Source organism: Numida meleagris, chromosome 2 (genome assembly GCF_002078875.1).
Source record: "Numida meleagris isolate 19003 breed g44 Domestic line chromosome 2, NumMel1.0, whole genome shotgun sequence".
In the NCBI taxonomy this organism is placed as follows: Eukaryota; Metazoa; Chordata; class Aves; order Galliformes; family Numididae; genus Numida; species Numida meleagris.
Genome location: NC_034410.1, coordinates 58,464,278 through 58,486,180, shown reverse-complemented (window position 1 = coordinate 58,486,180; position 21,903 = coordinate 58,464,278). Strand labels below are relative to the sequence as shown.

The 21,903-nt window shown below is 38.9% G+C and overlaps 1 protein-coding gene across 11 annotated transcripts in view; it reads left to right on the top strand.

The window, feature by feature from the left end:
* Positions 1–19,582, top strand: part of RNF182 (ring finger protein 182) — a 31,703-nt gene extending 12,121 nt beyond the window's left edge. For 3 of the 11 annotated variants that reach the window (XM_021386930.1, XM_021386934.1, XM_021386937.1), the window contains 3 exons: positions 7,214–7,327; positions 10,304–10,384; positions 16,364–19,582. In XM_021386930.1, the coding sequence (XP_021242605.1) occupies positions 16,590–17,324 (735 nt within the window). In that variant the 5' untranslated portion in view covers positions 7,214–7,327; positions 10,304–10,384; positions 16,364–16,589 and the 3' untranslated portion in view covers positions 17,325–19,582. Of the gene's footprint in view, positions 1–4,053; positions 4,180–7,213; positions 7,328–7,354; positions 8,422–10,303; positions 10,385–16,363 lie in introns of those variants that run through there. The other 8 variants (XM_021386932.1, XM_021386931.1, XM_021386929.1 and 5 more) reach the window with 6 other exon arrangements.

The window sequence follows — 21,903 nt, the reverse complement described above, 5'->3', positions numbered from 1 at the left end:
CATACCTGCTTCACCATCTCATTGCTAGGATTGCATCTCCACTGCTGAATGTTGGGCAGACTGCCTGGTACATCTTGGTGCTTGTGGGTATGTGGGTTGAAGTGAGGGAGATGAGCATTTTCCTGTTGTGTACCATCTCCCATGGAGCTCTACTAAAGTTTCCCTACACAGCGCTGCAATACTGTTTTCTAGATTTTCCAGGAAGAGAGGTTTTCCAGGCAGAGATGAACTCCAGAGCTTTCTTCCAGTATAACTTGTTTTGTTATTCTGTGACTGAACTGCAGTTATCAGTGGAGTATGTTCCATGAGCTTCTCTGCACAGGAGGTAAGATTAGTAAAGATTAGTAAAGATTAGTAAAGATTAGCTTTACGGCCCTTAAATTTCTGTTCCAACTACCCACGTTCTTACTGGTAACTCTTAAAAGTTTTTGATTTTCTTTTTTAAATACAGATTTGTGTCACCTGGATGTAAGAAGAATCCTGGATCATTTTCAGAGCATGACATTTAGAGTTTCGTATCCCCAGAAGGGTTTGTTTAAACCACCTGTTGAATACACAGGTTTCCCAGGAAAGTGGTAGTGGCACTGACCTTGCTAAAGTTCAAGACAGCACTCTCAGTCATATGATCTGATTGTTGGGTGGTTCTATGTGGAGCCAGGAGTTGGACTCGATGATCCTTATGGATCCATTCCAACAGGGGATATTCTATGGTAATAATCTTAGACTTAAAAAAATTCAGTGAGCCTTTCTGATCAGAAATCTGTACAAATCTGAAGGTGATGGAGCTGGGTCTGAAATGTCATCTCAGTCATTGCCTGAGATGGGATCAGTCACAAACAACAAAGATGACATAGTGTCTTCAACAAACATATATTTAGTGCCCAGACTGAACTAACCCAGTTTGCAGATGTTATCTCATCATGGTTTTTGTTGTGTGGAGCTGACTGAGGCCGGTGCTCCTGTTGATCTCTACTGTAATGCTGTTGTATATAGAATGAAGGCATGTTACTCAGAATCATGCGTGTTTCAGTCAGCTCAATTGCAGACCAGGTGTTGTGCTTGTTAGTTTGCATGTTGTCTGAGAAAATACAGTGTCACTACCTGCACTAAAAGACCTGCTGTGAATCCCATCATCCACTCCTTGCCCTGTCTTTATCCTTAATAGAATTTCCTGTGAAGAGAAGCAAGCTGTTTGTCATGTTGGTCTGACAACTCAGGGAGTAAATGCTGTAAATGTGTCTCTTCCCTGCATCACTACTCCCCTTCCTCCCCTAGTCCCTCTTGGATTGGTCTTTTTTTTTTTTTTTTTTTTAATAGCTACTATTGTGTGATTGATCTTGGTAGTGAAAGAATTTGGTTACGCAACAAAGTATAAACAACTTTCTCCTAAATTTTACTTTGGTTGCTTTTGTAATATTTCACTGTAGCTTTTTTTTCTTTTAAGCGGGATTTCCAGTCTCAAAATGAGTTCTAAGTTTTATTCCTATGTCCTTTCCTGCTCTGTCATTCTGTTGGTGTTTAATTACGTTCATTCTCATCAGCGTGGCAGGCAGCAGAAACCATATCATTTCTCCATTTATTTTCATGCTGAGGGTAGTACCAGTTTTTTCTATTATTTTTGTATAACACACTTATTTTTGTATGTTTGTATAACACAAAATTTTCTTCATCTCCCACCTCTGCTGCCTATAACTTAATATCTTCTTACTTAGATTTCTTTGACTGGTGGCACAGAACCTATAACCTTTTCTTTACTAGCTGGATTGACACTTTTACTGCTTCCCTTCCACATACAAGTCCTTCTATCTTGTTTGGCCGTCTTCCTAAACCCTGTCATTCTGCATCTTTAAAACTCCCCACAAATTCACCTTGTGCATCAACTCAGACTTATTTTTATTACATTCAAGCCTCCTCTCTACGTATGGTCTTCCTTCTCCTCAGTGTGTCAATTTAGAAACTAGTGTGAATTTTAGAAACTTTGTGGTATATTTTCAATAACGTTTACCTCCCTCTGTCCACTCTATACATAAAACTTTCAGATTCGTCATACCACTGCTGTCTCCTTTCTCTAATTTAAAATTCTCTTCTCTAAAGAGTCCAAGAATTGAGATACTGGTCTTGCAAACTGTATTTTGTGCAGCGTTACACTAGCACAACATCAGTAACTCAGTGGAAATGAGTTCTGTGATTTTGTAATGGTATAAGCAAAAGTAAGATTTATTGCAGAGAGCTGGGATAGTGGACGCCTACTTTGAAGCTCCTTTTTAGTTCCATTCACGTTTAGTGCTTAATGACATTGTTGCTAAGGTGTCATTGCAAGATGTCTTCCAATCTTTAAAGCCAACTGCTTAGTTTTCTTTTATGAGTTATAACTTAACAAGTGAAATGGTTAAGGGTTGCTATTGCTAGTGAGTAGGGTCTCTCAAGAACCAGCAGTGTAATGCTCCAGTGCTTCCGTTAGTGTAGTAGCCTCTAGCTAGAATACAAAACGCATCTGAGACTGTAATGTTTCATTTGGGCATGATACCATGTCTGCTGTGAGTGTATCAAATACTTACATAATGTTCGATCAGTAAGTCCTTCAGACTTGATATCCTGCCAGTGGGCTACCACAATGTGTGCATTCATAAACACCATCACTGAGATCTTGTCTGTTCCTTTTTTGCGTATCGCAGTGTATTAAAAGAAGTTTATCTTCTTGGGTAGGGAACAGTAGCCCATGGTTTTTATGAATTACTAGATGACATCACGATCCTTTACCGATGATGTTCCCTGCCTGGATTTATATATTATGAACCACAGTTGATTACAAGATCTAATAATGTGACAATTAGAAAAAATATATTTGCATGCAGATAACTCTCAGAATGCACAAACCTCATTTAGAATAAGAAAGCAGCTCTTTCCTCAGCAATCAGACTCTTAGATGTGTATGGAAGTTTTTTGTTGTTTAGAGATGTAACTGTGTTAGCATTCTCAACTACCTTATGATCTAGAAACTTCTGTTTGAATTCATAGAATGATATGAGTTGGAAGGGACCCTTAAAGCTCTTTTAATTCAAGCTCCTCTGCAGTGAACAGGGACATCTACAGCTAGATCAGGTTGCTGAGAGCCCAGTCCACACTTCCAATGGATAGCTCCTCTAGAGATAACCTTGTCAAAGGAAAGTTACTCCTGTAAAACTGTAACTGCAACAGACTGGGTATTTGTCTTGATCTGGTATATAAAGCTGTGCTCATTGCTGTGTGATGTGTGACTGACTTTTTGCAGCAGTCTTTTGGTCCGGTGAATCCACTTAACATAGCATTCCCTCTCTGAGCAACTGCTTCTCCCTCAGTCCACCTTTGTGTTATCATCCATCTGTATAACAGGGTTCTGGGAAGGCCTGCAGAAATAGGCGCCTGTCTGGGAAAAACCATGATAGTTAAAATTTCTCAAACCTTCTACTGCAGGCCTTGTTGCTTCAAGTTTTCAAGACATTAATTATAGTGACAAAGCTTTAGAAGGCATTTGAATAAAGGAACACACCCAGATGTGATGTGAATAGCAGTGCTTGTATAAAGTTTTGAGAAAGTGCAGATGAAAGTTTGTTTTCTGTGGTTACTGATCCTGTGAGTTGCCCAGTTCAGACTGAGACACGTCCAAGTTTGGACATTCGGAGAATGGAAGGTAAAACTGTTTTTTAGGACATTGCCTCTTACTTTCCAAAACATGGTCTTCAGCCCCTTAATGTCGTGCAGTGATTGCAGACACACAAGATACATTGACACAGGCTGTAGATGGACGTTAGCATATTAACATGCACCGGTGACCTGGGAAATGGTACCTAAGTTAGGCTGAAAGTCCTACAAACCAAGTTATCTTGGCTTGTGCAGAATTGTGTTGCTACACCTAGGTTGCTCCTACTACTGGATCTGGCTCGGTTATATCAACTCTGTGCTGCATTTTAAAGTATAGGTGTACCTGCTGTTGCAAAATACATCCACTTCAGTTAATGAGAAGCACCCTTCAAAGTACACTTTCTGAGTGTACATTTTGTTTCTGCCCTCCAGAAACAAAGAACAAATAGGAGCTCAGAAGTTCTTATGGAATAATCATTTGACTCTGGGGAAGAGACCAGAAGTGGATTTTGCTCAATTTCACTGAGCTCTGTCAAGAAGCCAAGCTGAAAGAAAAAGGTATTTTAACTTACTGCGGATTGTGGTCCATGTTTGCAGAGATTTGAGAAAGCCACAGGGTCACAGTGGGTGCTGTACTGCCTCTTGAACTGATTATTAGTGCAGTACTTGTAACTTTATTGAACCACGGTCTAGAAGGCTAACCAACAGCAGTATGCTATACTGGTGCTTTAAATATGAAGCTTTCCATAGAAAAATAATAGCATAAATAAAGAACAATGCTTCTTACCTTCCAAATAGACTCTACACTTTTTTTTTTTAATGTAATATTCAGTTCTTTGCAAATGTTATCCTGTAATGTCTAGTAAATAAGATCATTTACTAATTCATCTTTCTGTTATCCTTCCTTGGAAAATAGACTTATGTAGTGGAGCATTTGGAAGCCTCTTATTCCTTTGCTTATGTAAAAGAAGTGCGGAAGAGCTTCATTATTACAATTGTTTTAGCAAAAGATTGTAATTTAAAACTATTGGTACTTCAAGATGCTCTTGGTAATGTTTCTGATCTACCAAAATGTCTTGCTGTCTACTAAGAAAATATATGTTTTTCATATCCTGCTTTATTCCATAAGCCTCAGCCAAGCTACTCATTTGTGCTACAGTACTAGATAAATCGATATCCTTGGGAATACTGACTAAAAAGCTGCTTTGTTGATGCTGGGATTTTTATTATGTTAAGTGAAATCCAGAGTTTGTGTTCTATTTACTACTTTTATCTTAAACTAAAAATCCCATTCATTGCGTCCAGTTAAGAAAATACCAAGGTCTGGTCTTAGTCATTAATTTACCTCAAACAGGATAAATAACCAAACGTTGTGACTGTGGACTTTCCTATTTTCACTTTTTAAACCTTTAGAATTTCCTTATATTTTCCTTCTATTTAGTTTAGCAGACAAAGTGTCTTTCTGGATATGTCTTGATTACTTCCAAAATTTCTGAAGCAATATTTTTATTTCCTGGATTTTGTATTTTAAACATGCTTAATTGGGACAGTTGAAACATGTTGATTTAGTTGAAAATGTCAAGTGTTAGAGTTATGAATGATATCAAAGTGTTGTAGGTCTGCTCAAAGCAAAGGAAATTTCATATCCTCCACTGAGCTAACCAGGTCAACTGCTGGTGACCACGGTGCCTTCAGAAATATGCAGAGGGTATCATCTTTCAGCTTATCCTTGGCAAATTCCTTTGCACTTAGAATCAGTGTAGGATGGGATGATGTATACATAGTAAGTAGGGCCATTTTTTATTTTTCCCATTTGGAAATACTTGATCCAAGGTCTTAGTTCTGGTGAAGGCTTGTTCTTCATAGCTAACTCTCAAGGAGACATTGAGACTACTAAGGGGAGTTTTTTTCTTGAGAAAACAATCATGCCAAATTTGTTCCTTACAGAGTTTAGTCTCTGTTTTATTACTGCATGTGGAGTTTCAGCCCATGAGCACTCTCCTCTTTGCTTGAAATATTCCATCCTGTCACACTAAAACTCTTCCACTGATTGTTCAGAACAGGTAAAAAAAAATATTTCACTGCTAAATAACATGTTAAAAGCAGAGCAATTCACATAAATCTCCCTGAAGTTTAGATCCTTTATGGCATGAATCTGAGCTAAGCAAATCTCAGCAGCAGAGTACTCCACAGCAATCCTCAGACTGGTTATGTAGCACTTACAGATCTCTAACTGTCTCAAGTCATCCACAGTGGTTACAAAGATATCTTCAGAGTACTTCTTAAAGCAGCCTTTGCTTAAGAGGAATTTTGTATTCCTTATTAGCATAAAGTGAAAACTCTGCCTATCATTTGATACAAATTAATTCAACTCCTTTTTTTTAATACATGGATTTATTTTTTCTCATGTAAAACTAACAACAATATAAACAATAACAACAACATCAAAAAACCACCAAAACCTACTAACAGATAATTTTCTTCTGTATTTTCTTAGGCCCGTAGGAATCATAGATTATGATTTGCTTACTGTTAGTATAAAAACGTAGCACAAAGTTTTTCTTCCTCATTATTTGAGGGAATTTTCATTACTAAAGAAAAATAGGTCTTAAAACTAGCTGAAAATAAGGCTGTTTTGTGCAGGGTAGTAATATCAAGCGTTTGGAAAAACAATGCAGATTAAAAGGAATCTAGTAACACTTGTAATACTGTTTTTCTTGTGCAGACCAAATGGTGCTTTTCCTGCAGATATTTTGTAAGAATGTTTACATTTTATAGTCAAAGTCTCCAGTAGACACATCATTCAGTTGGGTTCATTCCGTTCCCTTGAACACAGATGAAGTTTTACCATGTGTCCACAAGATCTACTAATACTCTACTTTTCATAACATCTGGATTTTTTTGTGTACTTAGTCTTAAAAGGTTGTTTTAAAATCTTATTAACATATTTTTTTCTTAGTTGTGTAATTGTGATTCGAGTCCTATTGTGGAGCTTGTGGAGAGGGTCCAGAGGAGGCCGCAAAGATGATCAGGGCGCTGGAGCACTTCCCCTACGAAGACAGGCTGAGGGAACTGGGCTTGTTCAGCCTGGAGAAAAGAAGGCTGAGAGCACACCTCACTGTAGCCTTCCACTATTTAAAAGAGGATTATAAGAAGGAGGGGAATCAACTTTTTACAAGGGTAGACAGTGATAGGACAAGGGGAAATGGTTTTAAGCTCAAGGAGGGAAGGTTTAGATTGGGTGTCAGGGGGAAGTTCTTTACAGAGAGAGAGAGGTGAGGTGATAGAGCAGGCTGCCCAGAGAGGCTGTGGATGCCCTGTCCCTGGAGATGTTCAAGAGCAGGTTGGATGGGGCCTTGGTCTAGTACCAGATCTGGAGGTTGGTGGGCCTGCCTGTGGCAGGGGGGTTGGGACATGGTTATCCTTGGGGTCTCTTCCAACCCAAGCCATTCTATGATTCTGTATATAGTAACATCAAGTGAAAAGGGAGTACATACCAGCTATTGCTATATTAAATTAAATACTAAAATTACAGTTTAGTATATGCAAGTTAAAGTATTGTTTCCCGAGACTTCTCTGTTTTCTTTTCAAGCTACTGGGACTCTGCAGCGTCAGCCAGATTAGATTTTGATTGCCAGCTTTTCAAAAAGGCTATGCTGGTGGAAGACCAAGCCTGGAGAAGTTATTAAGTGGAAATCTCCACTGGGTATGGATTATTTTGACATGTGTTTCTCAAACATTCTATGACTTGAAGTGACTGTGTTTGTTTCAACTGTTTCTTGCTATTTTCCTTTCATTACAGTATAATGCTCAAATTCTGAACAGTAACTAAAGCAGAAAAATATGTTACCAATTATATGCAACTGATTTGTAAACTTCACTGTCTGGACTGTCCTGTATAATCCCACACCAATTTTAATTTCTGTTTGTAATAACCTATCTAGGTAAAATACACAGTATAGTAAAATTTTGATTTATAGTCATATCGTCAGAAATGTCTGAAACAGAATGAACCCAGTTACCTCAGTGTTGAACAGGTTGTTCGGGATAGCAACAGAAAAAAAAAAGGAAGTAGAGCTTCATTCTGCTCTGGGATTACTTTCAGCTCCATTAGGACAAAGCTAATTTGACACTTTCTTTTTAAATCTTATTTTGGAGGTTAACTGGAACTTTTATAATGTATTAAAATGCTTTCCCTTTGTGAAGAGGAATTTCTCACAGAATGATGTAATCAAGATCAATTTTCTGTAATTTTTTCTCGCCTAGTCCCTCTCAAATTATATTAAATATACATAGAAAATATGTCCAAAGAAAAATTGTTCTATCATATTTTGGAGATCTGTCATTTTGTGCATGTCAGTTAACATCCCACAGGACAACAGTAATTTTTAATTTAAAAAAGGAGAAAAAAATGTTATTTGCATGTACATTACATTCAAGTATACTGTAGCAAGCAAAACAGGGAGGTAAACTTCCAGAAAGTCTGACATCTGATACAAAATTATACTACCTTTTAATAATGCCTAATTTAAAGATAAGTTAGAGACATGTCTGTCAATCATATAATTAAACATTTATGCCTATAATAAGAAATACTGGTAAGCTTATTATTTGTTCATCATTTTGTACCTTTTCCAGTCATATTCTAGAATCAGTGTCCTACGATCTTTTCAGTTCTCAGAAGAGTTCCTAAGGAACACAAAAACTAAAGCAAAGAAACAGTTTGAGAACGCTGCCCCAACCCCCTCCTACTACCAAATAAGAGATTGTCCGACACTTCTCTGAATTAATGATTTTAAGGTCAGGAGTTCTGTCATGAAATATATTCTTACTGGAGTAGATAGTTTCTTGGTTTCAGAGTCATAAAGGAAAAGCCATTGGCAGTAAGAAAGCAGTACAAGAAGAAATGCTGGGGCAGCCTAAGCAAGCAGGTTGTGAGCCAATTAAAAGGAAGTAATTCTGTTCAACAAGTGTGTTTCCAGAATTAAACTTGTTCCCATTTTAGATACAAATTTCAAACCATTTCTTTCTGCTTATCGATATAGTGTAATTAGCAGCCTGTTTAAATTAAGACAGCTATTAAAAGAGCAGATCCTTTGTCCTGTATTAGTTTTTTTCTTATAACAGCAGCAAAGCAACCCACAGCCGTATGTCACATTAAGAAGTCATTCGATGTATTGCTATATAAATTGCTTGTGAATTATATATGAGAAAAAAATCTTTCTCAAGAAATATTGGAAGAGGTCTTACTTGTGTCTACAAGCCTAACTAATGAAACATTTTTTTTCTACATCATAGTCAGTTTTAAGATTCATATCATTACCATAGTAGCCTCTAGCTAGAATGAAAGTCATTCAGGATAATGTGGTTTCAGCAAGGCATTCACTGTTTATTCATATCATTTTCCACTACTATCTGACACATAGTGCAAGTTATTGGAATAACAAAAAAGTATTGTGATTTATATTGTTGAGGAAATGGAGTCTGGTGATATTGAGCGTGCGCACGCAAAGGATGTAGAAAGTGCCCTAGGAGCAAATATCACTATGTTGAATAAAGTGAACCCTGTGTATTACTGTGTTGTTATAATATGGTGGGGGATTGAGAGAGGTTGGGCAAGGACTGTAAATGTTTTAACAATACTTTCTTATTAAAAAAAAAAAAATAATACTTTGTATTAGTTACTTGTGAAGCTGCCAGTAATGCAGAACTATTTGTTGTGGATGTTGCAGAGTTTCTGTACAGCATTCAGGGCATTTCTTTTAGAAATTACCTCATTGCTTATCCCATCAAAAACTATGTTTTTATGAAAATGCATTTTACTTAGCATTTTATACAGCTGACCATAGACCAAGCGTGGCTCAATATGCCACATCCTGTAATTCTTGTGCAAAGTTACACATCAATGAGAGTTGACAGGGAAATGCTCATTGTTGAAACCCATCCAGCGTTAGCAGAAATGTCCCATGAAGCAGGTTGAACGTGTGATAGCTGATGGCACTTTGAATGCACTCTATTCAAATGTGAGATTAGTATAGTAAAGCAATTTGAAGGTTTTTTGGATTTTTTTTGTTTGTTTGTTTTGCATTGTGCTTAGCACAAGCTGGAAAAATCTAGTGCGGTGGTCATTTCCTGCTGAGTCAAAATGCAGCAAAGCTGCTGGAATGTGAATGCAGTGCAGTGGTCCTCGGGAGATGGTTGTTTTCTGGTCTATGCTGAAGAAGTGGCTGCAATTTGGGAAAGCTAGAAGTGATCAAAGAACTTCTATGAGATTTTGTAAGGAAAGTATTTTTATGTTTTTTAAAACCCTACTTTCAAAGCACAACTTTTTTCTCTAGCTACTTTGCTGTTTTTTTTTGTTTTTTTTTTTGGAGTGAATTGCTAACATTTGTGAATATGTGGATGCTAGAAGAGATAACACTTCAGACCACTTTAGTATATAATATTTGGAAGAGGCTTAAAATCAACAACAGATCTGTAAAGATAACTGTGGATTACTTAACAAGTTATTTTAGTAAATGGGATTTACCCAATATATTTCTCTAAACAGAAGTCTTAACGTATGAGCATTTCCATCCAGACCAGAGAAGTTGGACTACTTCCTCTCTTTCGGCAGAATTGACTGTAAGGTCTCCCAGCTGTATTGCTGCTCTACTGATTTTGTTTCTCTCCCTTCCACCAGTTGTTTCCTGTGTGGAGGAGAATAGGCATTTCCTGTGCTCCCTACAAGTGAATCTTTGCAATAACTTCTTTTGCTTGGAAAGTAAGTTCCTGTGTATTATTTTCTCTCTCCATACTTTTTTTCCTTCTCCTATTCCTTAAATACACTCGACTTGCATTTAGAAGAAACTCTTTGAAAGCCTTTGAAAATATCATGCTGGGTAGGTCCCTGGATGATGATATCTTAAATAAGTTAATTACCAATCTCCTGTATTCATTTGCCGATATTTGACATATAACCCAAAATTCCACTCCCAGTAAATATGTTAGAAATAATAAATTTATTCGGCTTCATTATGGCTTCATAAACTGGATGAGGATGATCTTTCACTAGAGAAGAGAAGCAAAAATTTCCCCTCTACTTTGCCCTACCAGCATACTAAGCTCTGATATTGAGACCTCAGTCTACATCTGTTTGTGGTCCCTTGTAAGCACACTTCACCTATGGAGTGTTTGATAAACAAAGCTTCTCATACAGACCACATAAAGTGAGTTACGGATACCAAAACACAAAATCATGGAATAATTTGAGTTGGAAGGCATCTCAGGGGGCCTAATTCCCTCACTCAAGGAAGGATCAAGTTCCAAGGGAGAGCAGCCTGTACAGGGTTGTATCCAGTCATGCTCTCCATATCTGCAAGGATGGAGACTTCATTCTCACCTCCCTCAGCAATTGGTGTATTAACTATGATTTTCTTTTTTGTCCTTATATACCTAATAGAAATTCCTCATTGCAACTTATCTGTTGATGTCAAACAAGCAGATGGCACATCTCTATCTGAAAATAAATAAGCTGAAGTGGAAAACTGGGCAGTAGGAATAGTTTGAAGTCACAACAAATATCAGAATTTTTAAATATGAACATAGTGCTTCAGAAATCTACCTGGGACCTCACTTTGACCTCAAGTCAATAGCAGTTTTGTACTTGAATTGGAAGAGGTTAGACCCATAATTGAATTTGTACTTGGGAACTTTTACTTGATTGCCCTCTAGATGTCAAGGTTGTAAAGAACATGCAGATTGTAGCCCAGTATTAAAAAAAAAGATAACATGGACGGGGTATCAGAGCATCATAAAAAATGGCTCAAAGAAAAGAGGAAAACAAAGCACAAACACACACTCTTTTTCTACCAGATATTCTTTTCAGCACACAGCAAGCAGATGTATGAGAATTGGCATTTTTTTGATGGAGGACCAGGATTCAGGGGGGGAGCAATTAATCCGTTCCCCATTCCAGTTCATTATTCTGCCAGTTTCTGGTAAACGACGACCTGGGAAACATCCAAAATATACCTTAGAAATTCTTAAGACAATAGAGTAGAAGTTGCTTAAAGAAGTAGTTGGCCATATTTCTCAAGAACTTTATCATTTTCACAAGAAATGGGGTCAACTTGAACTCAAATTTCATGTAAAATTTTGAATTTTCTAATATTTTTCTAGGTTTGTGATTGGAGAGCTTTTTAGGATACATGGTGTATATAGAGCTCAAAAAGGTGTCAGTTTTCGGCATAGAAAGAACTAGCAGGAAAGTGGGCATTGAGAAAGAAAAAGAGAAAATTTCCTAAGAAACCAGGAAAGCAAAAAAGACAGATTTCCTTTGTTTTTAGATATTTCTTCTGATTAAGTTAAAAAGGGGGAAAAAAAGTCTGGATAATATTAATAGGAATTAGTGATTACATTTTTGTTTTCAAAGGAAAGAATTTCTAACTGTGAAGCAGTAGTGAGCACAAATCACACTAGAACACATAAGGAGAAATGCAACATCTGAACTTGGCCAAAGAAAAAAGATAATAAGCAATAATACTTTAATATCTTAATATATTTAAAAGAAGCTGTGAAGAGAGAATGCTACGCTGAAAGTAGCTCTATCTTGGATGGTGTGTACAGTAAAAGAAGCATGAAAATAGTTTCTAGAATAGCTCATGAATGGAATTACAAAAAGAAGATCAAGCGAGGTGGGTGTGTTCTGGAAATGAAGTTAATGTTCCCAATTTACTATCTGGGACTTGCAACGGAATTGTTACTTCTTTTATAATACTATATTTGGCTACCTAAACACATTAGAATCAGGAAAAGACTTTCAGTTTGAAGACTGGTTCAGGCTGAGGTGATACATGTATGAATGTAATTGGTCGAGAAGTGGGTTGTCTTTTGTGAAAACTAGAAATATTCATTAGAAAGAAAAACATTAAAATGTAAAGATTTTTCTAGTTGGGGGGTTTTCAGAGGACACTTAAAATATTCTATGGGAAGCAGGCAAATGTTCTGGAAGATTTTTGGTTGATCAGAAATCTAGCTTTATATCATAGGATGATATGTGGCAGTCTTAGTTGTGAAGCATTGACATGCTTTCTCCCCATTCCACAAGCTACTTTCAATGATTTACCAGCTGTTCTGGCTCTCTGAGGAGGTCCCAGTTGACTGGAGAATGGCAAATGTGACGCCCATCTACAGGAAGCACGGGAAAGGGGACTTGTGGAGTGGCAGGACAAGTTAGTCTAATGTCGATACTATGGAAAGTCATGGAGCAGGTCATATTGAGCACATCACACAGCAAATACAGGACAACCAGGTGGTCAGGCCAAATCAGCATGGGTTCAGGAAAGGCAAGTCCTACTTGATTAACCTGATCTCCTTTTATGACAAGATGACTTGCTTAGTAGATGAGGGAATTTATCTGGAATTTAGCAAAGCATTTGATACTATTTTCCACAGCCTTATGGAGAAATTGGCTGCTTATGGCTTGGACAGGTGTACAGTTTGCTGGCTTAAAAATGGGCTGGATAGCTGGGCCCAAAATGTCATTGTGAGTGGAATTAAATCCAGATGGTCATAGGTGGTGTTTCCCTAGGGCTCAGTCTTTGGTCCAGTTCTCTTTAATGTCTTTATTAATGATCTGGTTGAGGGGATCAAGTGTACCGTCAGTAAGTTTGCAGATGACACCAGGTTGGGTGGCAGTGTTGATCTGCTTGAGGGTAGGAAGTTTTGCAGAGGAATCTGGATAGGCAGTACCGATAGTCTGTGTCCATTTGCATGGTATTCTACGAGGGTAAGTGCTGAGTCCTGCATTTGGGTCATAACAACCTCATGCAACACTATAGGCTGGAGCAAGAGTGGCTGGAAAGTTGCGTAGCGGAAAAGGACCTTGGGGTGATGGTCAGCAGCGGGGTGACCAGGAGCCAGTAGCATGGCCTAGAAGACCATCAGCATCCTGGCCTGCATCAGAAACAGCATGGCCAGCAGGACAAGGGAAGTGATTGTCCCCTAGCACTGGTGAGATATGAACCTAAGTACTGTGTTCGGTTTTATGCCCTTCACTATAAGAAGAACTGGAGTTGCTGGATCGTGTTCAGAAAAGAGCAACAAATCTGGTGAAGGGGCTTGAAGACAAGATGTATGAGAAGCAACTGAGGGAACAGGAATTGTTTAGCCTTGAGAAAAGGAGGTTGGGGGAGATCTCATCACTCTCTACAACTACCTGAAAGGAGGTTGTAACAAGGTGGGTGTAGGTCTCTTCTCAGGTGATAAGTGATAGGACACAGGGCAAAGTTGCACCAGGGAGGGTTTAGATTGGGTATTGGGAAGAATTTCTTCATGGAGAGTCTGGTTAGGCATTGGAACGGGCTGTCCAGGGAAGTGGTGAAGTCCCCATCGCTGGAGATATTAAAGAGATATGTGGACTTGGCACTTAGGGACATGGTTTACTGATGGGACTTGGTAGTGTTAGATGGTGGCTGGTCTTGATGATCTTATTGGTCTTTTTCAACCAAAATGCTTATCTATTAGTAAATGTAATTCACTTCAGTTACAGAAAACTAGTGATGCTCAAAATGTTCAAAACTAGCTTCGTTTGTTGACTTTTCTCTTAACTTTTAGGTGGTACTTAGCCTTCGTAAACATTGGCATTTGGCTTTCCTAGGACTATTTTGTTTTTTTTTTATCCTTTGATAAGTTAGAATCTGTTGATATTTATATATGCCTTAGAGTCATTTAGAATTATATATTTGGAATTAAATAAAAAGTAGTAAAAATGAACAAAGTAGCGTAAAGTGTAACGAAGGATAAAGTATAGGTTATAAGTACGTACTTTTTGTCTTTTATAAAATGTTCAGCTTGTACCCTGAAAATTATGGATGAACCTTCTTGTGTTTGCATTACGTAACACAATGGAGCACACCATGAGTATAGTCACATTACATATAATAAAAACAGCGGTAAAGCAGAGATGAAAAATTAAATCACTAAAGAAATAAGTTGAAAGTGACAGAAAAAAAGAAGGAAGAGAAATTTGAATGGGATGGGGGCCATGTCTATTATAAATTTTTACAGAAATATGTTTTTTCTTCACTATGCTGTCGTCTTTTTGATCTTGTTACTGCATTGTCTGAAGTGTTTAAAAAGAAGCTTGCTTTAAAATCTCAGAGGTGTGAGTTTTTAAAATAAAGTCACTAGAAGTCCCTATACTATGCAGGGCAGTAAGAGAGAGAGGGGGAATTGCTTCAAGCACCATAGTAATAAAAGGTCCATGAAAGAGACTTTAATGTATGTAGTGGTTGGCATTGGCAGAAGGAGCACATGGCTTAAAAGAGAGAACCTTCTTCCTTATTCTCAAAAAAAAGGGCAAAGATCTGGATGCCAGGAGTAAAAACGTCCTAAAGAAGATACGATTTATAATGAAAGGAACCAAACATTTACTAAAACTAAGAGTGAAGAAATAAGTTTATTGAAATAGGGTCATTTTTTTCATATTCCATGTGCCTGGAGTTTATTGATAATGTAAGAGGCATCTGGACCCAAGTGCTGGCCCACACCACTGCAAGGGCAAGTTCCTTACTACAGATAGTACTTTGGCAGTGAAGGAGAGTTTGAAAGCCTGCAGTGTCACACTCATCTTTGTGACGGAGCATCTGCCTGAATTTGGGAGTTTCTATCCTCTGGCAGATAGATCTGGTTTGTAAATGCTGGTAATTACTACTCCCCATAGTCTTGGTTAATGTTTTGTTTTTAGCACGTGGATTATTTCCTGAAGTCATGAAAATGTGTTGCTACATGATATGACAAACATCTGTTACAAGGGTGCTGATGGGTCTGGTGACAAAAACACTGCACAGGATGAGAGCACAACAACACAAGCATGCTACAGGGCACTTCTTAGCAGATGTGATACAGCTGTCACAGCCATAAAACTCCTGAAAGCCAGTACATCTGGAAAACGTTCTTGAGAGATGCGTTAGCCTTCACTATTGCATACATATGTTAAGGGAGGCATTTGTTGAAGCTGAAGAACTTGTGTTTCCACAAGCTCTGATCAGCGCTATGTTCAGCAGCTGTATGAAGAAACAGAAAAATGAGTTATTCCAGAGGCAAAATTAACAAATCCTGATATTTTCCAAATTTGATGCATGTCCCCACATACCATTTTTCAGTAACGCCAGTCCTCTTCGGTGTCCCCTTCTCCCTCTAAAACTCTTCATTGCCTTAGAGAAGCACCAACTTCCTCCTGTGTTGCTCTCTCTGGTTGAGCGTCAGGCAGCACACAGCTTGTTCAGAGCAGATCTGACTGTGTGCTGATTGACCATTGCCCTGCAGCAAGAATGATAGTTATTAGAAATCTCTCTCCCCCTCCTCTATCCCAGCCACCTGTGTTCACACTTCTTTAGAAACTTAATTTCTTCACTACTGCTGCACCTCTGTCAATTTGTTTGGACAGCAGGTTCAAAAGTTACCAAGAAAGACAAAAGAACCAGAGGCTAGGTCTCATTTCCTTAGGAAACTAAGGTTTAAACAAGGAGTCATAGGTCAGAAATTTACTTCCATTTTCTGCTGAGAATTTCATGGGCTGGGGGAATCACAGTTTCTCACAAAGAAGTTTTATCAGCATAACTGCTATATAGGTCTCATATGCCATGTGGAAAAAAGAAAATACCATGGAGGTATATTTGTCAAAGGAAGCTAAGGTTGTAAAAAGTAGAACTTCCTTGTTTCACCTGCAACAGTTTTTTCCCTTTTTTGTTTTCCACAGAAATTCCACATTATCTGTTTCACCTGGCTCAGAGGAGATGCGGTACAGAATCCCTAGCAGAAGCTCGAAATGGATGACTTCTACTGATGCTGTTTGACAATTTCATCTCCCCTTTTCCTGTTTGAGATGGCTGATACGATCATCAGGAAAAATTTCTAAAATAAGCTTGAGTGAAGTCTCTTTCTCTTAACTCCTCTGTTCACAAGTCTACAAACCACCAGACAAAATGAGCAGTCAACTACAAGAGGAGTCTGCAGAGACCCAGAGCTCAGATGAGCTTGAGTGCAAGATCTGTTACAATCGCTACAACCTGCGACAGAGAAAACCAAAAGTGCTAGAGTGTTGTCACCGAGTATGTGCCAAATGCCTTTGCAAGATCATAGACTTTGGCGATTCTCCTCAAGGAGTCATAGTTTGCCCGTTTTGCAGGTTCGAAACATGCCTGCCGGATGATGAGGTCAGTAGTCTTCCTGATGACAACAACATCCTTCTGAATTTAGCTTGTGGGGGAAAGGGGAAGAAGTGCCTACCAGACAACCCAACGGAACTGCTGCTGACTCCCAAAAGGCTGGCGTCTCTGGTTAGCCCTTCTCACACCTCTTCGAATTGCCTGGTTATAACAATCATGGAAGTACAAAGAGAAAGTCCCCAGACTCTGAACTCGACGCCTGTGGTGGAATTTTACAGGCCTACAAGTTTTGACTCTGTTGCAACTGTGTCCCACAACTGGACAGTGTGGAACTGCACATCTTTGCTCTTCCAGACCTCAATTCGGGTGCTAGTTTGGTTGCTAGGGTTGCTGTACTTCAGTTCCTTGCCTTTAGGGATTTACTTACTGGTATCTAAGAAAGTCACCCTTGGGGTTGTCTTTGTAAGCCTTGTTCCTTCGAGCCTTGTTATTCTCATGGTTTATGGCTTTTGCCAGTGTGTTTGCCATGAATTTCTAGACTGCATGTCTTGACAACAAATGCAGTGAAATAAGGTACATTGCCACATGTGTAGCATAGTTGATTTAGCCTGTCTTTGTATTCTTATTTATTTTTATTGTTGTCCATCCCACTGAGTGAAAGCAGTGACCTATGTTATATGGTTCTTTTTAAAATTTGATTATTTATTGTTTTCTTTTTTCTTTTCTTTTTAGCTAAGTAATGACGTAAAACTTCCACGTTCATTTTATAGGCCTGGGTTGTAGAAAGGGGTAATGGAAAATTGCCAAACTTGGTGTCTGCTGCTGTTATTCAAATAAGTAGCTCCTTGCTTTTTGCTGGCTCGATCGTGCAATTTGAGGCTGCAGGATCTGGCCTAGGAGAAGTTAGTATAACAGGCACCCTCCAGTTCAACGTGTAGCATCTCTTAATGCAGAGAATCTCATGCTCTGGGATATCTGTTATTTCTGGTAGCAAATAAAATCACTTAGTTAATAAGAAGAATAAGACACGTTAACATTTGCTCTTTCCAGTTCTTATTACAGCAAAAATATTTGTGGGGTGCCCAGTGGTCACAGATTCTTGGTGTTCTGCAGCATGAGGAACCTTTTTTTCCTCATGCTAACTACACATCTCCAAAACACTTTCCCCACGCAGAAGCCCACTTTGATTGTCCAATAGCTTCAGCTTCATCTCCTGGTATGGAGTGTTTCTAGGGACCCAGCCATGTTTGTTCTCATCTAGGCGCACTAAAATAAGTGCATGTAGCTCTTGGGTTTCCTTCGAGAGTTCAGAGATCTGCAAACTTCTCCGGCAGTGTTCCATAATGTTTACTCTCACTCCAAGCATTTCCACCACCACACCACATTTCCAGCCTTTTAGTTCTTGTAACAAATGCACACCTTCATTTAGGTAGCTACACTGGAAAATTTCCCCTGTGTGACTTTAGCTGTAATAATAGGTTTTTTTGCCTGATCATTACAACGTGGACCTTCAGTGACTAACACACGTTTCAGAAAAATTCTGAAATGATTAATATGTGGGGTTTTTCTGGTTTTCGAGGGTTTTTTGTGTCTTTTTTTTTTTTTTTTTTTTTGAGTCCACAGAATAAGCACTGTGATGAGTTACTATTACTCTGGGAAGGATTCTGTTTTGTGCATACTCCTTCAAAACACTTAATACCTTGAACTCCCTCTGTCACCATTGTGAGTTGATGGCACCCTAGCTGTGACAATTAGTGCAACTTGACTGTGTTAAATTCACAGGAATTAGTGGTGATTTACTATGCCATAAATAGAATCAGGCCCTACAAAGCTTGCTTGTATGTTGTGTAGTTGAGGCTAAATTTTCAACTACTGGAAGAGCACAAAAATACGAAATGTTTAATATTTGTGTGTATAACTAAGTCTAGTCAACACCACAGCTGCAACCTGGTTTTCCTGAGCACAGCAGAGTAAAAAATGAGAAGCAGCAGATGATCAGTGCAAGCACAGCTTTTGGATCAGGCACAAAATTTAGTAACCTGAAGACGCAGTGTAAGGGGAAGATGGGCTGGTTGCCAGAAGGCTGAGTAGATGGCCTAACAATATGTTCTTAGAGCAAAGTGACTTTGGTAAGAATGAAATATGTTGATGGGGAAAAGGAGAGCGTAAGTGATTGTTGTGTTTATCAAGAGGATCTGAAGTCAAATCGGTCCAATTCTTGTAGCTGGTACAGACAATACCTACGGTTTCATTCCTATGGAAATCATAGGAGAAATGTGAAATGTGAAGGTCCCGCTTTTCTTGACACTCAAGTTTATAATAGTGCATATATATGTGTGTGTATGTATATATAGACACATATGTAAGAAGAAAACCTATAGCAAAATTATAGTTTTCAAGTGTGTGGAGTTGCAGAGCTATGTATTGAATGATTAAAGGAAATGTTTCAAACTTTTCTGTAATCACTGGATAACAATTAGAACTAAAACATTTTCAGAATTCCTAGAAATGACTATTCCTAAGTAACTGTTTTAATGTTTGTGGTAAAGCATATAGAGTTAGAAGAGCTGTATTCTCCAATCCCCATATACTGCAAGGTTTGACTCCTCTATGAATTCATAAATTTTCAATCTCCAACAATAACCATGTCAAAAAAAAAAAAAGCAAGAAAGATAGAAATCTATGTGATTTAATGGTACTTCATAACTTTGGGAGAAGATGTATTTGTAGTGTTAGGGATTTATGTGTTTTAGGGTATGTTCAACTTGTCTGAATATAATATCTTTAATAAAGGGCTGGCTAATACAGGTTGTAGGTTTTGCCAGTGTGTGATGTATCTGTGTTCCCTCTGCACAACATGTCTGCAGTGCAATGCATTGTCTGTTCCTTTTTTTTTTTTTTTTTAACTTCCCAGTTCATTATGATCATTTTAGCTCTAGCATCAGATATTTTGCACTCTGTTTTACAACAGAGCCTCATCTTGGCAGGGCTGCATGGTACCAGTTACATATCGCAGCACAAACAAATACACTTGTTGCTATACTCTATTTTTAAGACTGCCACACAGTTATGGCAGTTAATGCATATGGCAGTTATGGCACAGTTAAAATTTACACTGTTATTTTAGACTATGCTGCAATACTAATCCGCTCAAAAATGCAAGTGCAGAAAAGCACTGATTGTATAGCTACTCTGCTGCTCAGCCGGAGCATGTTATTACAGCTTTGTTCTCATAAAATTCCTATGTGACTTATAATATGGCCACTGAGGATTGCCAGGGGATCTGAATCTCAGTTATTTGTAGAAGAGTCAGGAGAAGATATTTACTGTGTGACTGAGGCTGGAAGAACTTCAGGTAGTACTCTGCCATTATTTTTATTCTTCACCACCCTTAAGACTGAGAACTGAAAACTCATGACGCTCACGTCCTCTGCAGTGGAATAATTCTGCTGGTCTGTGTAAACGAGGCTAGAATCAAGTCCTGCACACCTCCCTGCCAGTGTTTCCTTCCCTTTGCATGACTTCTTTTTTTGTCTCCTGTGGTTGTAAAATACTACATTCATATCAAGAGAATTCTCTCAGTAGGATTTTGTTCCTGCTTTGCCCAGATGTGTGACTCAACAAGGAACACAGTGTTATAAACTCATTACCACGAGATTATTTTACCCCAAATGAGGTGGTTTTGTTTTTTAATTCCTGCTTATCTTGTGAGTACAGAGTGTATCCTCGTCAGCTGCTAGTTTGCAGTACAACATAGGGCTGTTCCCTGGGGGCTGAATCATGCAGTAGCTTCGTGGGGCACAGTGCTGGAAGGATGCTGAGGTGCAACTTCCTCTGAGCAGGATCTTGTGCAGGATGGAGCTCTCCTACAAGCATGGCCTGAGCCCAGAGCCCGAAGAGCAGCTAATGGGTTACATGAGGATCAGGCTGCGAGGGAGGCAATGGGCCTTCAGGGCTGTGATGTATTGGGCAGTGGGCTGTGGGGCCAGCTGTGGAGCTGAGGGACGGCTGTGGAGGTTAAGGGGTGCTGAACAGAGTGTTGGACCTTTGGGCAGAGCTGTGCAAAGCAGAGAGGGATCTGTTCCTGGGGCATGGCTGCGGTGTTTTAAAGGAGCTGGGAGCAGAGCTGCCAGTAAAGTTTTTCAGACTGACCCAATTTTTCAAGTTCGTTTGGTAATTAAAAGTCACTTGGTACTGCTACTGCAGTTGAGTATTTTCACTTTCTACATGCCCAGTTATTGGCCTTTCTAGTTTCAAAGAAAGATCCTTAGATTTGGAAACAGTTCCTCTATGACATTAACTCTTTAAAGCTTTGGTTGGGTAAACGGGATTGACCAAATCCCATTTGGATTTGCTTTAGCTGCATTATGAGCTTTGTCCTGCTATATTGACCATATGCCTGCAAAGCTGTATATGCCAATATAGAACACAATTTAAAAGGTGAAATCATGTTAAGACTGTTCTGATGTCAAAGCAGGCCAAACATATGGCTATGTCCTGCCTTGTCCTGGCTCGTCCCAAACCAGTGAGGGGCTGCCCTAAGCCTGAGGAGCACCATGACCAGACTCCGTGCCCTGTGCCACCTCTGTGGCTGCTCCCTCTGGCTGTGGATCTTGCTTTCTGGTAAAGAAGGTGAAGGTCATCGTTTCATCTTCCTGTATGGAAGGTCCACAGCATTTCACTCTCCAACAAACTCATTGTAACTACCCTAAGTTTTCTCTGATTTTGTCGCAGCACTTCTTTGTATTTTTAACAAAAGCAAGGCAGCGCAGTTTTTTTAAATGGAGCAGTGCTTTCAAGCAGAAAAAAAATGGGGGAAGAAGAAGAACTGAGAATCATGAAACCATCTTAAGACATTCAAAGCGATGGAAAGAGACTGTTCTGAGAGTCGACATTTTCTTTCATGCTGGCAGATTAGATGTTATCCTTTAAGTGACATCAGTAAACATTCAGTGCTGGAGAGTCCTCAGGGAGATTATACGTTGGCACAAAACCTCTGTTCCAACGGTTTTCTGTACAACATCACTCTGCCTCGTGCATCAGCTCTCCTTGTCTGAAGTTGGAGCCTCACGGATTGAGGAGCTCTGGCACAGAAAATAGATCCCCCATACGGGGATGCTAAATTACCTTT